The 14,184-nt window shown below is 33.8% G+C and overlaps 4 protein-coding genes across 5 annotated transcripts; 2 read left to right on the top strand and 2 right to left on the bottom strand.

Annotated features, from left to right (window-relative positions):
* Positions 1-925: 925 nt before the first annotated feature.
* Positions 926-4,175, bottom strand: CPT2 (Carnitine palmitoyltransferase 2). The gene is made up of 7 exons (XM_069060988.1): positions 3,983-4,175; positions 2,885-3,933; positions 2,643-2,836; positions 2,423-2,592; positions 1,596-1,709; positions 1,245-1,546; positions 926-1,193 (listed from the first exon to the last, which is right to left on the bottom strand). The coding sequence occupies exons 1-7, from the start codon at positions 3,983-3,985 to the stop codon at positions 1,064-1,066; spliced, it is 1,962 nt and encodes a 653-aa protein (XP_068917089.1). The 5' UTR covers positions 3,986-4,175; the 3' UTR covers positions 926-1,063.
* A 157-nt stretch (positions 4,176-4,332) lies between these two features.
* Positions 4,333-7,499, top strand: Hr78 (Hormone-receptor-like in 78). Of its 2 annotated transcripts, none has more exons than XM_069060993.1 (4): positions 4,333-5,092; positions 5,152-5,340; positions 6,146-6,935; positions 7,058-7,499. In XM_069060993.1, exons 1-4 carry the CDS (start codon positions 4,804-4,806, stop codon positions 7,251-7,253), a joined length of 1,464 nt encoding a protein of 487 aa, XP_068917094.1. In that variant the 5' UTR covers positions 4,333-4,803; the 3' UTR covers positions 7,254-7,499. The 2 variants fall into 2 exon arrangements, with proteins under 2 accessions (XP_068917094.1, XP_068917093.1); XM_069060992.1 differs by having other exon boundaries at positions 4,356-5,098.
* Positions 7,500-8,232: 733 nt separating this feature from the next.
* Positions 8,233-9,482, top strand: LOC138140189 (V-type proton ATPase 21 kDa proteolipid subunit c''-like). Its single transcript, XM_069060995.1, has 6 exons — positions 8,233-8,418; positions 8,495-8,543; positions 8,644-8,727; positions 8,775-8,922; positions 9,056-9,295; positions 9,347-9,482. The coding sequence occupies exons 1-6, from the start codon at positions 8,358-8,360 to the stop codon at positions 9,371-9,373; spliced, it is 609 nt and encodes a 202-aa protein (XP_068917096.1). The 5' UTR covers positions 8,233-8,357; the 3' UTR covers positions 9,374-9,482.
* LOC138140188 (membrane-associated tyrosine- and threonine-specific cdc2-inhibitory kinase-like) lies at positions 9,469-12,530 on the bottom strand. The gene is made up of 7 exons (XM_069060994.1): positions 12,035-12,530; positions 11,813-11,939; positions 11,193-11,683; positions 10,935-11,139; positions 10,520-10,665; positions 10,356-10,465; positions 9,469-10,292 (listed from the first exon to the last, which is right to left on the bottom strand). Exons 1-7 carry the CDS (start codon positions 12,098-12,100, stop codon positions 10,151-10,153), a joined length of 1,287 nt encoding a protein of 428 aa, XP_068917095.1. The 5' UTR covers positions 12,101-12,530; the 3' UTR covers positions 9,469-10,150.
* Positions 12,531-14,184: the final 1,654 nt, after the last annotated feature.

The raw sequence follows: 14,184 nt of genomic DNA on the forward strand, positions 1-14,184 counted from the left end.
TTTAATCTAATTCATTCAGAGTATGTTTTTTTATTTACCAGCTGGTTTTTCAAAAGTAACGTAACAATTCGATAAATCATAAATTCATAAACCGTTTAGTTTTGAAAAAAGAACAAAAACAGGTCGATTTTTAATTTCAATTTCACGTTTATTGACGTAACATTTTTTATACAGAATGTTCCTTGTCACAGTAATGACGTGATCATATATTTTTTTGAATAGCAACCTATATTTATTCGTCATCATTTTGATTATAAACGAGAAAGCATACACTATTTTTTCTACTTTGCACCTTTTCAGGCATTTTTAAATGACAGTTTAGTTTTCAAATTTGGGGAATTTTGTCGTGGTTGGCAACAAATGTCATATTGTTTTGAAGATTCAAATTTCAATTGTTATTGACAAATTAAAAATGACCGAAGACAATTTTGTAAGTACCTACCTAGTAAGATTAGGATTAGTCTAACTGCCCAAGATAGGTCTAATGTAACGATTAATGTTGACAACAATCGTATATTTCACGGAAACAACTTCAATTAAAATTCGTTTTATTTTGGCGTTTATTTTGACATTTCATTCTCGTCATGCTTGAACAAGTAAATTGCACGCGTTTTCAAGACGCGAATTTCTGTTACAGCACCCAAAATTGGTTTTGTAATAGCTTTCATACAGGCGGAAAGTAGAAAAACGAATAAATGCAACACGTCAATTGACATAACCAAACTCCTCTGAGCGCACACCAATGATAGGTGAACTTTCCCCATCCCCATTCTCAAATTGGACTCGGCCAGAACTCTTATGAATATACTGCCGTACTGACTTTACACAAAGTCAGTATCTCTCTTCTTTTTGCCAGCTTTACTTACCGTTATAATTGGCAACTAAATACCTAATTGGTGCGAATAAAATAAATTAAAAAAGAAAGTATGTATTATTATTTATTCATTAAAAAATATAATATAAAAATGTGCAAGATAAAAATACCTAATACAGAAATAAAACAATCTATTTGTATAATACCTAAGTATATATTTAAAAAATAAATACTATAAATTGCTTGCATTTAATTAGCTTGTAGAATAGCAAAAATTTCTTCGAAAGATTTTTTTAAAGCACCAATAAAATCTGGTCCATTTGTCCGATCTTGATAATTTGTAACGAGCGTTCCCAGAAATTCATCCTTGATGGCATACCTTGAACGCGGCAACTTAACATTTGCAGATTAAATCTCGCCTCGACCTTACCCCATTCCGAACCCGTCGGGAACGACTGGTCCAAACGCTCCAGCAAATATAGCCGGAGAATTCAAAGTGCTGGTCGACAACACATCGTAGCTCATGTGGGCATATTCCGGATCGTCGAACATGTTGCTTTTGATTCCGTTCTTTTCGCCCATCGATTTGAGGGCGAACAGGTGGCGGTCGAAACCTTGACCCATCGCTGCTTCCTTGATCAGCTGATTGTGGATCGTTGAGCATTCTTGGATCATTTTTTTCAACTGAGGCACTGACGGTTGATTGACTGAATTGATTGCTAACGTAAACGCCTAGAAATATTTTTGTGTTACATCTGAACGCAATTTCTTCTCTTTTTACCTTGGTGGCATTCGTACACGGACGAATTGCTTCCGTTCTGCCGTGTTTGAATGCGGCGGTGCTGCAAGATTCGTAAGTTGGGACGAAAGTGCCGTTCAACTTGTGGTAGGCAACCTACAAATTTATTTTTATCAGTGATCCACAGTGTTTTTTATTTATTTTTTTATTTTAGATACATGAACTCGTCTCCGGTCTGTGCACGCTGAAAAACTACACTTTTTATTTAATTTTATTCGATGCGCCTCTAAATTGTCACATCAAGGAAACCCAAAAAGTTTTTGCATCTAGACAATACATTTTCCAATAAAAAAAAAAAAAAAACTATCGAAAACAGAATAACCTCTTAATTTGTGTGTTTTTTTTTAATACCCGACTAAATCACAATTAAGTAAAAGCTGTATGTAAATTAGTTCATGATCTGAAAAGGCCTCAAAAACAACACAAACATAATGCATTATTATAATAAATTGAGCTTAACAATTTTTGTAGTGTACCTACTATCTACATTAAATTATTCATTTCAGGAAATGAAATCACGGGAAAAAATCGATTACAAACTTATCAAATACGATAAGCAAGTTTCATTTGTAGGCCATTAACAATTCGATAGTTCATGATTATTTATCACGTTATTACGATTCGACACTTTGACGTAAAAATGGAAAATAATACATAGTTAACTCGGATATGACTTGTTCAAGAATTGTTATTATGAGTACTTTTATCTGGCATTGTTTTCTCATTTGTTCTCCGAGTTATCCCCTTATTAATAAAAACACAGGTATTAGGTGGTCGTTTTGTATTATTATTATTATCATCATACATACCTGAAATGCCAACTGCATTATAGCATCTGGACTGACTTTATTCTTTTTGCAAGTATCTTTTCCAATACCTTCAAAAATCGTATAATTGACATCTAAGTTATCACAAATAGTTTTGTATTCAGTTTTGGCTTGTTGTACGCAATTCTTCAGGTGATCGTCCAGTTGAATATCTAGAATAAAATACTGATTACAAAACTTTTTGACAAGTTAAACGTTGCACCTAAACGCTGAACGTTGGGAGAGGTTCCTTCAGTTAATTTAGTGTCCGGATGGATTCTGGGTTTGTCTTTAGCATCATTATAAATATCTTGTGTGTAACGTAAAACCGCAACGCCATCTCCCCATGCATGCTCAAAATTAACGGCACTAACACCATCTTTCGCAACTATCAAAGAAAACGATTTATCGAACCATCTGCAAAGCAATCTTAAAAAACGACATTACACGATGGTAAAAACAAACCTGTTACTTCCGTCTCCGTGCAAAAACTGTCTCGTAACATCGTACGGGTCATTTCCGACGTCGTTATCATCAAGACAAACATTAAACAGAGCTGAATCGATTATTTTTAATTGGGTTTCGTTGCCGTTCTCGGCTAGATTATGCCGAATAGTGGCCCACTTGTTTCTGTCGAGAGTTGTAAAAACTCCAATTGGAAACTTATTGGTTTCTATGTTATCGTTCAAAATAAATTTGAGGTTTTCCATTATTTGACTAGCCGGTACAATATCATTATTAGTTGTTAATACTTCAAACGAATAGAAGTGACCTTTATATTGTACAGTTATGTGTCTGGACTCGGGACTTTGTAAAAGTCTGTCTTTATCTGTCTCGGGAACACGAGTTGATTGAAATAAATTAGGATATTGGCTCATATCTAGAGGAAATGATTTGTAAAAATATGAGCAGACATAAGCAAGCTTTGGCGGTAATTTGCTGACAAGATATCTCAATTTCTCTGTATCACTTTTTTTGGGGTTGAGATGGTAAATGTCTGGGTGAAGTAGTTCAGATGTTAGGGTTCTATAAAAGCGCAGGGAACTAATTATTAGGTTAGTTGTCCTAATAAGTTGTGTGCTGTACTCTGGTTTGTCATCATTGTTAAGAACTAGCACTGGATTACAGTTGATTGGCAGTGAGCTTCGCGATTTCAAATACTTGTCAAACCACAATTCGCTTATGTAACTTGTGTCTTTATTTTTATTGTCATAGTCTTTTAAAATTTTTTGCAACTGCTTACCAACCCCCTCTTTAAATCTTTGTACATTGGCTTCAGTTTTTCTGTAAGATTCGTCTATCAGCAAAGGCCGCTGTGCGGCTAAATACCTGTCGCATGTTAATTTTAATTCAGGAATTGGGAGTCTTGGTAATGCTGATTGAAAGTGCAAAGTTGGAATTTGACTTTGTTGTATAAATTGATATTCCACGTAATCCTTGCTTATTAAATTCTTATCGAGAAGTTTGACAATTGCTCTGGACGAATATTGAAGTGGTACAGATTTTAGGAAGACCTATGTAATATGATAATTTTTCGAAATTTCTAAATTACGTTACACTTACCATATTTCAGCTAGTAAATCAAACTTTTAATTAAACTAAACGGTGTTATTCCAATTTCTAAGTAATTTTCCACATTAATTTTGAATTAAAGATTGTACGAACGAAAACAAGATTAACAAGACATATTTTTTACTTTCATCTTTGACCTACTCACTACTGCCACTGAACTGTCACTGTCATTTCCGCTGACAGCTGTTATCACTCGCAGAACATACCGATCAATTTTATTATTTCAACACACAGAGGGCAGCACACAATATCAATAGGATCAATATCAATCAATATCAATCTGTGATCAAAACAAAATATGGCAGTATAGTTATATAAAATCTATAATATACACAAAATCCGTAATACATCTATTATATAAATATGTATTATACAGAAAGGCGGAGAAAGAGGGAGAGAGGGATAGAGAACGAGAACCTTAAAAAATTTATAGGATAGTCTTAAATTTACTTGAATTTGCCCTAACGTTACTTATTTCTTTTTACATTTTTCTGTAATTATGGAGTGCTAAAAAATGTAACACATTTTTCAAGATTACTCAGTTTTAATTTAACATTTTAAATTTAGCGCCATGTCGTTCATGAAAGAATGGATTTCGTTACCTGAATGGAAAATAATGTCCCTACACCTAAAAACAGCAGCAGGTGTAAGGTCATGAACCTTGTTCAAAGCATTATTCTTCTCTATAATGCAACGAAAGGTCGCATGGTTTTTTTATATATCTATAAATAATTCTGAATATTTAACAGAATATAGATGAAACCGTAAGTGCTTGAAATTAGTGCCCAGATTGAGTCTGTCTGACCAGAAAGATGGATATAGAACACAGTATTAAATCGGAAATATTGAGTGATAAAATTAGAAATAATTCGAATAACTTGTGTCTGACTGTGGAACTGTGCGTGGTTTGCGGGGACAGGGCTTCAGGGAGACACTATGGTGCTATCAGTTGTGAGGGTTGCAAGGGATTTTTTAAGAGGTCTATTCGAAAACAGCTCGGTTATCAGTGTAGAGGAAGCAAAAATTGTGAAGTTACCAAACACCACAGAAACAGATGTCAATACTGTAGACTCCAAAAATGTTTAGCCTGTGGAATGAGAAGTGATTGTAAGTTGTTTATTTTGTAGACAAATAGTTGATTAGAAATTTGACTCTTTCAGCTGTACAACATGAACGCAAACCAATCATAGATAAAAAAGACTACTCAAATAATATAGGAAACAATTACAATTCCAACAGTGTAAATAAAATTTTTATTAGGAAAGACTTGAGTACTGACTCCCCAGGACTGTTACCAGCTCCCTTTAATCCATGTGATTTGGGTTTACAATTTCTGAATAAACGTATTGGTAAGTGGTGTGCAAAAAATAAACAAATTATCTTAAAAGTAGATTAATTTTTTTTTATAAAATTTGACACCCGAAAATTATGACGTCAGTAATTGAATTTGATGGTCCTGTTTTATAAAATTAACCACTGTTGCTTTGTCTTGATTTATGTTGTTTTATAATGTATTACAATTACATAACTAATAAATTTTGGCAGTGTAATTTATTTTAAAAGATTATTTTCATTATGCTTTATAACATTCTCAACAAAAAAGAGATCAAAGGTGGCTGTGAAAAACAAATTTTTTTCAAATGTGCGACGTAACGTGATGAAACTGTCACTTGTCAAATGTGACATTTACCATTTACGTTGATTTTATTTAGAAAAGTGTTTTTCCACTGAAAAATACGTTTTCAAAATGGAACTAGAGAAAATGGGAAATGGGTTACCCTACACAACCTTTTATTTGTTAAAATTTCACAAAGCCTGTCTTCGTCGTCGCTGTTTTCTTTTTGTTCATATTCTATAAATATCAGGTGAACTAAAAACTTTGTTTTTGTCAGTGTTAAGACATCACTTTTTCTGGAAATTCCTCCGTTTTTGTCGATAACTATATCGTTGTATCACTTTTCAATTTGAATCAAAGGGGACTCTAATCTGTTATGATTTTTTAATTCAGATTTTCGTAATCTCCAAAAAAGGAATAAAACGGCGGGTTTTATAAACGCTGGAGCTCACTCTGAAGGCTCCAAAGTACAAAATCCCGCCCAGATCTGAATTCAGAATCGTGAATGATGTTAACACGTGATTGGAATTTGCTTTCAGGCAATAGCGGTTCTTCAGACTTGCCTTACCACTTATCCCCGAGCCAAGCAAGCATCGAAGATGACGTTTCGATGGACAGTACAAACACAGGAGCCGGCGAATTAAGTGATGCTTTAATAATGGCACGCGACAAACAATTAATATCAAAAGCTCTCGACACGATGGCTCGAGTCCAGTGTCTGAACGGCACCGATTTGTCCTCGTTAACCGCAGCCGACGAAAAATGTTACGAATATGAAGGACCAATACTGCAAGAACAGCATATTAGCTTTAATCTTCAAATACCCGGCCCCGTCCCACCTTATTTAAATATACACTACATCTGTGAAAGTGGATCGCGATTGTTGTTTTTGTCGATTCACTGGACCAGGAATATTCCGGCGTTTCAATATTTAACCACCGAGACTCAAATTACGCTACTTAGGGGATGTTGGGCGGAATTGTTTACTTTGGGATTAGCGCAATGCTCACAAACGCTGTCTCTGTCGACGATATTGTCGGCACTTATAAGTCATTTGCACACATTAATAGCCCAAGATAAAATGTCTGCTACTAAAGTAAAACAAGTTAGTGATCATATTGTTAAATTGCAAGATTATGCAAACACCATGAATAGACTAAATGTCGACGAACACGAATACGCTTATTTGAAAGCAATTACTTTATTCTCGGCAGATCAGCCAGACATCCTCTTAAGAAAACACGTGGAGAAATTGCAAGAGAAATCCTTTCAAGCTTTAAAAACTTATGTACATAATAGTTTTCCAGACGACACCGATCGTTTTCCGAGGTTAGTTCATTATTAATTTAATTTATTATACAGCACTTTTTCACAATTTTACCGGTGTTATTTGTACACTGTAATTTGTTTGAAAATTGAACCGTCAGATGTGAGTTCCGAATCTTTTGTAGATTGCTGCTGCGTCTTCCACCACTCCGCGGTTTGGAACCTTTGGTTTTAGAAGAACTCTTTTTCGCAGGCTTAATTGGACAAGTGCAAATAGACAGTGTGATTCCCTACATTTTACGAATGGGGAACGGTATGCCGACACCAACTAGCAACAGACACGTTAAATCTGAACAGATGGAAGAATTTATGTGTAAATAATTTATTTTTTTGTTTTGTGCAATGTTCCTGAGGGATCTTGGAGTATTGGTGTTTTCGTGATTCTATCTGTAACGGGCACACAGATTATAAACATCACCGTATGTAACAAATGCTCTCGTTACTTTATATTTATTCGTAACCGGTGTGGATGATTTTAATAAGTTTTATGTGTACCTTGCTAATTTTAAGACTTAGCGCTAGTTGTGTGAGAAAATATGAAAGTGGGAAAAATATTTCCATTCCTGTCGACGTATTTTTACTTCACCCTTAAAGTCTTGATTCCTTGTTAATTTTTATGGGCGAGATGAGACATCCAAAGAATTTGAAAATTCGAAATCGGTTGGGACTAAAAGTTTTGTGAGATTTTAAAACTACTCAATATGATAACTGAAAAGAATGCATTTGGAAATCATTACATAAGTATTAAATGTACACTTTTCTTCTATTGAAGTGAACCTTATTTTTTGTGCAATTATTCTTGACTTAACAACCAGTAAAATACAATCCAACACTTTTTTGCTTTACGCTTTTGTTTTTCGCGTTATTGAAAATTAATATGTAACAACACTGCATTTTTTACTGAATCATTTGTATTTAAGTGACTAAAATAAATTTTACTGATTTGTTTGCTTTCATTTATTTAAATCTAAACAAAATTTCTAGTTCCAGCCATTCAGTTGTAATTTTTGGAATTGTCCACACTAAACTTATTTGGTATACTTAATATTTTTATTATTTATATTAGCATAGAGTTGTAGTCTAGTGATTTGGAATTTTGTAACCTGACGTATTAGGTATTGGTGCAATGCACTCGTTACGATGTGATAAAAGTAGGTTTGTGCCTTGCAATCTTATGGACAATATGACTTAAAACATGTATGAACTGTATTTTTGGACCACATAATTATAATAATAATAATATTAATAATGTTTGTTCCTAACCCCCCTCTCACTTTAATTTAGATAAATATGACAATATAGATAAGGCTTATCAGATCGTAGTCACAAGCTCAGTACAGACGAGGTAATACCTGCAGAGCAATGTACCATTAATTTCTAAAAAATTATTAAAGTTTCTTAATAAAAAAAAATAAGTAATACAAAATGAGATATACTCTTGTTTACACGTGGAGTGTGCTGTCCACATTGGTCATAACGATATTGGGTAAGTACATTATTTTTGACATTAGGTGTGAGTTGGTCATGTGATTAGTTGACTGACACAAATTTTATTTTTAAAGTACTTTACTATGTCCTAACTGGAAAAGGGGAACAAGTCAGCTTGGCATGGTAAGTATAAAAGAAAAATGTCAAACCTTGATGTCCTGTAACTCAACTATTGTGAAAAGTTGACTTCACTTCAGTATCAAAAAAATTAATTTGTATCTAGGTTTTTGGAAAATGTATCGCCCCACATGTGGGCTGCGACCGGAATTGGTTTAGCTGTAGCACTGTCTGTAGTTGGGGCCGCCGGGTAAGACCCTAACTCCCAAAAATCAAAAAACTGACATTTTCTTTCAGAGGAATTCACACTACGGGAGTTAGCATTGTGGGTGCAGGAGTGAAAGCTCCCAGAATCAAAACGAAAAATTTAATTTCTATCATTTTCTGTGAAGCTGTGGCCATTTACGGCCTGATCACTGCGATCGTTTTGTCGAGTTCATTTCAGGTTAGTTTTGAAATAGCGCGCTTGTAAAAGTGACGTCATTGTTGTAATATCGATGTTGATTGGTTGATTTTAAATGGCCCGCCTAAATTTACCAAGTGGGGACTAATTTTAGCGGCATGTTTAATTCTTCCAGCCGTACAAGATTGAGAAAGCTGAAGATCTCGCGACCAACTGGATGGGGGCTCACATCATTTTTGGAGCTGGCGTCACCGTCGGTTGGGTAAACTTATTCTGCGGCTTATGCGTCGGAGTCGTGGGATCCGGAGCTGCCATAGCGGACGCAGCAAATGCTTCGCTTTTCGTCAAGATTTTGATCATCGAAATCTTCGGTAGCGCCATCGGTCTATTTGGGCTCATCGTTGGCGTCTACCTCGTAAGTATGAGATTGAAATGTGCTATTTTTTGCTGATTTGAATGTTTTTAGACGTCGAAAGGTTCCATGGGCAATTGATGCGTTCCATTGTATATTATTACTTAAGTTAGAAAAGTGCAAGTATTGTAATTTAATTATGTATTGTTATGTTGTAGAAATGAAAGTCAAATACATTAATGATTATAAATTTTTTTATTGAACTGGAAACAAAGTATTGTGTAACGAGAATACGTACATAACTCATTGAGAATTAAAGAAAAAACTTAAATAAACTCTTTAAAAATGTAACAATCCAGAAACATGAATAGAATAAAATCACAAAACAAAAACACCAAAATTGTTTGTTGTACAGATTTTTTTTAAACAATTCTGGTGTTTCGAATGAAACGTTTATAATAAAATTGCAAAAATTCTTAATATTATTCCAACTATCTTACAGTTTAACAAGACTCAATGGTAATTAAGGAAATAGACAATTAATTGTTACTTTTGAATTACTGAGTAATATATTATTAAATCCATCAAGTCTTAATCACAACGGTTTACTAAATCACATGGAATATTGCATAGTTCCACAAGTAAGTTCAATTTGGCTAGAAACCATATTAAATATTAACAAACCCACAATACATGTTAAACAATTAAATAATAACTGCCACGACTATTTCTACGAAAATGTGACTATTCGGAATGGGAGCCAAATATAATAACAACGTAACTGGTAACAGAAGGATGCCGAACAATTACTAATACTATAAACATAATAAAAGGGTGCCATCTTTTCAGTCTTTTGGCTATAGTCTTAAGTACTATTGAAATATCACAACTGCTTTGAGATCAGAAAGAGATAAAATGTTAAAAGGCCAGCTTGACTCTCGATAAGATTCGACGATTACTTATACCAGGAGAGTTTCTTTCTTGTAATTCTTTGCACAAATCGTTGGAATTTCTCGACGTATCCATCCGTAAATCCCGCAATTTATCGCTTCCATGACTCCTAAAATAGAGGTGTTATCAAACGAAACTATAAGTATTTACGTGATTTCATTGAAATACTTACAAACTGTTGCGCACTTCGAACAACGGCCTCCTAGGTGTTTCTATGATATTGTTGTTGTCAAGAATATTATCACATTTGTTAATTAAAAACGGTCCGTCAGATAACTCTTGCTGCAATTCAATTTGACCACAATAAAAATCATACCAAATACTTGGTAAACTTACGCAATAATTATTCCTGGGTTGCTTCACGTCTTGTTTCTGAATTTTTTTCAATTGTGTGTATCTTAAAATTTTGGCAGCTTGTGGTCTTTCCAAATAGCTGGTGGACATCATTTTTTCAATAGTAGCGGCAAATGATTTTGTCACGCCTGTTCACATTTACAACAATTTCAATCACACATTTAAATTTACACGTTTTAAACAAAAAAACAAGTGACAAAACAACAAACAGATTACTTTTTTGGGTCTAATTATTTTAAAACTGTATTTTTACTGTTTTAAATAGTTATGAAAGAGATCCCATCAGCACATAAATGCGATTTTGTAGAAAAATGATTTTGAATGTATGAAAAATGTAATTTGGAAAAAAACTGAAAGGTGTTTTGGCACCAAGTTTTCGTTTTTGAATATACATTACCATCATAAAATTCAGGTGGTGGTTGTTTTCGTATTTGGTGCCATAAAGGCCCAAATTCTGGTAGTACTATGTTAGTGGCCAGTTCCAAAAGACTGATTCCTAATCCAAAAATGTCACATGAATATGTGTAGATTCCATCAAGAACTTCACATGCTAAATACTTTGCATCACCATCAGATATTGTTGATATTTTTTTACCATCATGCTAAAATAAATTAGTTAGAAGTTTTACAAGAGATTATTTGACCTTTAACTAACCTTATTTAAGTCAACTAAAAGTCCAAAATCTGCCAACTTGTAAAACCCTTCACTCATCATTATGTTACCAGGTTTTACATCAAGATGAATAAGATTTTTTCCGTGTAAGTAATCCAGTGCTTTTAACATATCATAAAGTATTTCCCACAACTGAGTTTCCATAATTTTTTGTGCTACAGCTGCATATTGTGCTAGACTTAAATTACAATACTCCATTTGAATGTGAACTATTTTCAGTTCTTCCCATGCCATGATAAACTTTACACAATTACTATGTTCTCCAATTTTTTCATAGTTTTCAACTTCTGCATAACCATAGTGTAGGTTGTGTGATGATTTTAACTGTTTTACTGCATACAACTTGTCATCCTCTCTAGATTTTACTTTAAAAACCACCCCAAATGAACCTTCACCTATAGTGAGGTCTTTAACAAAAATTTGATCAAAATAAGACTGTTCTCTGTCAGGATTGTACAGTCGACTTAAGTTCACTAAAATAAAAAGCGTTGATTATATAATTCAAAAAAATGAGAGTTCCTTGTGTTGGTGGCTCAAATAACTTTTTCACAAACACAAGTCTTTGACTGAAAGAAATGAGGTCGTGAAAGATTTGTTCTCACCTGGTTGATTGAAAAATATGACTTTGGCAAAACCCCTTTCTTGAAATAAACTTTTCTGTGAAGTTCTCTTGTTCACTTTTGCTGGTAATGGGGGGCACAGGGGTAAGCTTCTCCTCTCTGCCAATTCCTAATGACAATATAACCTAACTTTAGTGCAACCCTAACTTATTGTTTTCTATGACAAATTAGTCAACAATTAAGAAATAAATGACTTTTAAATACCCGTTTTGTAGTGTATTCCTGTCGTTTTGGAGGTACAGAGCGGAAACCGCGCTTACGCGTGTCCATTTTATGTCACTGAGTACGAAAGGAAGTTTCACTCGGCGAACTCTAACTATTTCATTTATTAACAACTTTAACACTATTACTTTATTTAAAACAACACTAACGAAACTTACGAACAAATTTTTTACACTTTACAATGGCGATCACAGTATTCTCGGGAAACTAATTTAAATTTGATTGAAAAAAATGTAATTGGTTCCATAAATAACGGAAACCACCTCTGCAGCCAATAAGATGCGAGATTAATCGGCCATTGTTATGCTTCACTAGCGCCGCCCCTACACCCTCGCTAAATATTTGCAAATTTTAAATTCAGGCACTAAGCACTATCCTTTGGAATTTCCATAACGTTCAAAAAAATACATCGGTTATTATTTTTCGTTCTATTGTGTGCTTCTTGACTGACAGCTTTTATCTGCCTAATTTTCGATGAGTAATTCTGTTCATTCAATTCTATGGCTGTCGACAACAGCGGCGAATGAGTTATTTCCTTCCACGGCAGCAGAAACAAGAATTTTACTTGATTCTGTGTTTAATGCTACGACTAATTTCATGAATTTTAAAAAAGCACGAGATGAGTTCATTTATAACATTCAAATACGTACCTAATATGTATTGCATAAAGTGCAAATACCTACATATTTTTTTAAATCATTAGAATATTTATGTGAAAAGAAGTTATGTAAGCACTCTTTTTTTGAAACGATTCGAATTTTTAGATTTCATAAGCTTCAAAATTTTAGGAGAAATGGACATAAATGATTTATTAAAACATTTCTACATTTTACTAATTTTAATATGCAGTAAAACTTCTAGGGCCGAAAAAAAAGAGCGCTATAGGCGGGAAAGCGCTATTACTGGGAAAAACTTGTCGGGCCCTTTTTTAGTTTTTTGCAAAATCGGACCACTTGTCGGGATGTTAGAGCTTCTACTTTGGATGAACCAATTTTTTAGCTTCCAGCTCTTCATATTTCGCCGATTGTATTTTTTTACGGCTGGTTCCTTCATGGGCCGAAACAAATTCACTTTTTTTTTAAATATCGTATGTAAAGTTGACGCACTTATGTTCTTGAATGCAACAAAATCTTTTTTGATTCAATGTAGATAGATCGATCGAACTCTTTTATTAATGCATTTTTTTCTTTTATTGAAAATTATTTTCACGGGATTTTATAGGATGTTAACAGGACCGAGCAAGAAAAAGTACGTAGGTACCTACAAGTGGAAAATTCGTGAAAACATTTTGTAGGGGAGAGAGAAAATTCCTAGAAATTTATTTTCGCAGAATCCATTAGATCATGATACATGTTGTTTCTTTCTTGATTTTAATTTACGTAATTTTACACTTTCCATTGCCTCATCGGAGCGTTATAAGCGGGAAATTGGAGCGTTACAACGATAAACTTTCATTGGAAAATTCCCCAATGGGACCGGGGCCCAGGAAAAGAGCATTATACGCGGGACATCGTTACAAACGGGAACGTTATATCGAAGTTTTACTGTATAACGATTTCTGAAAAAAATTCGATCCTACGATTTGAAAGTCACCCTGTGAAAATTTGAAAATCACTCCTTAAAACTCTTAAAAGCAATCGCTATCAACGTGGGCACAAGAATGTTCAATGGATATAAGGAATTTTACAAATCGATGTAAAATGCCTTCTGAAAAAAAAAAATCAGAATACGATTAGAAAGCAATTCCATGCAATGCAATCATTTCTGGGTCAATGGAATTGTATTAAATCTGATACCGACATTGAAGAGAACTTGCTAACTTATTACTCTTATTAGCAACTAATATAAAACTTCCTCCGTCAAGATGAAGGATACCTTAATTGATAAGTATTCTTTACACAACAGAAGAAAATATAATATGCACAAATAAAAGTTTTAAATAAGTAGATAATAGGTATTTGATTTAAACGAAATTATTGTAAGACTTAATTTGTAGGAGTTAGGTAATGATTAAATCTCATGCAAATTACTTAACAAATAAGTGGTTATTGGTGGTTGTTTTTTGTAAATTCTCCTCCTGACAATTATTTCATATGAATCTAATGAGTTTTTTCTTTCTTTAGGATTTCATT

The sequence above is a fragment of the Tenebrio molitor genome, chromosome X (assembly GCF_963966145.1).
Source record: "Tenebrio molitor chromosome X, icTenMoli1.1, whole genome shotgun sequence".
Classification (NCBI taxonomy): domain Eukaryota; kingdom Metazoa; phylum Arthropoda; class Insecta; order Coleoptera; family Tenebrionidae; genus Tenebrio; species Tenebrio molitor.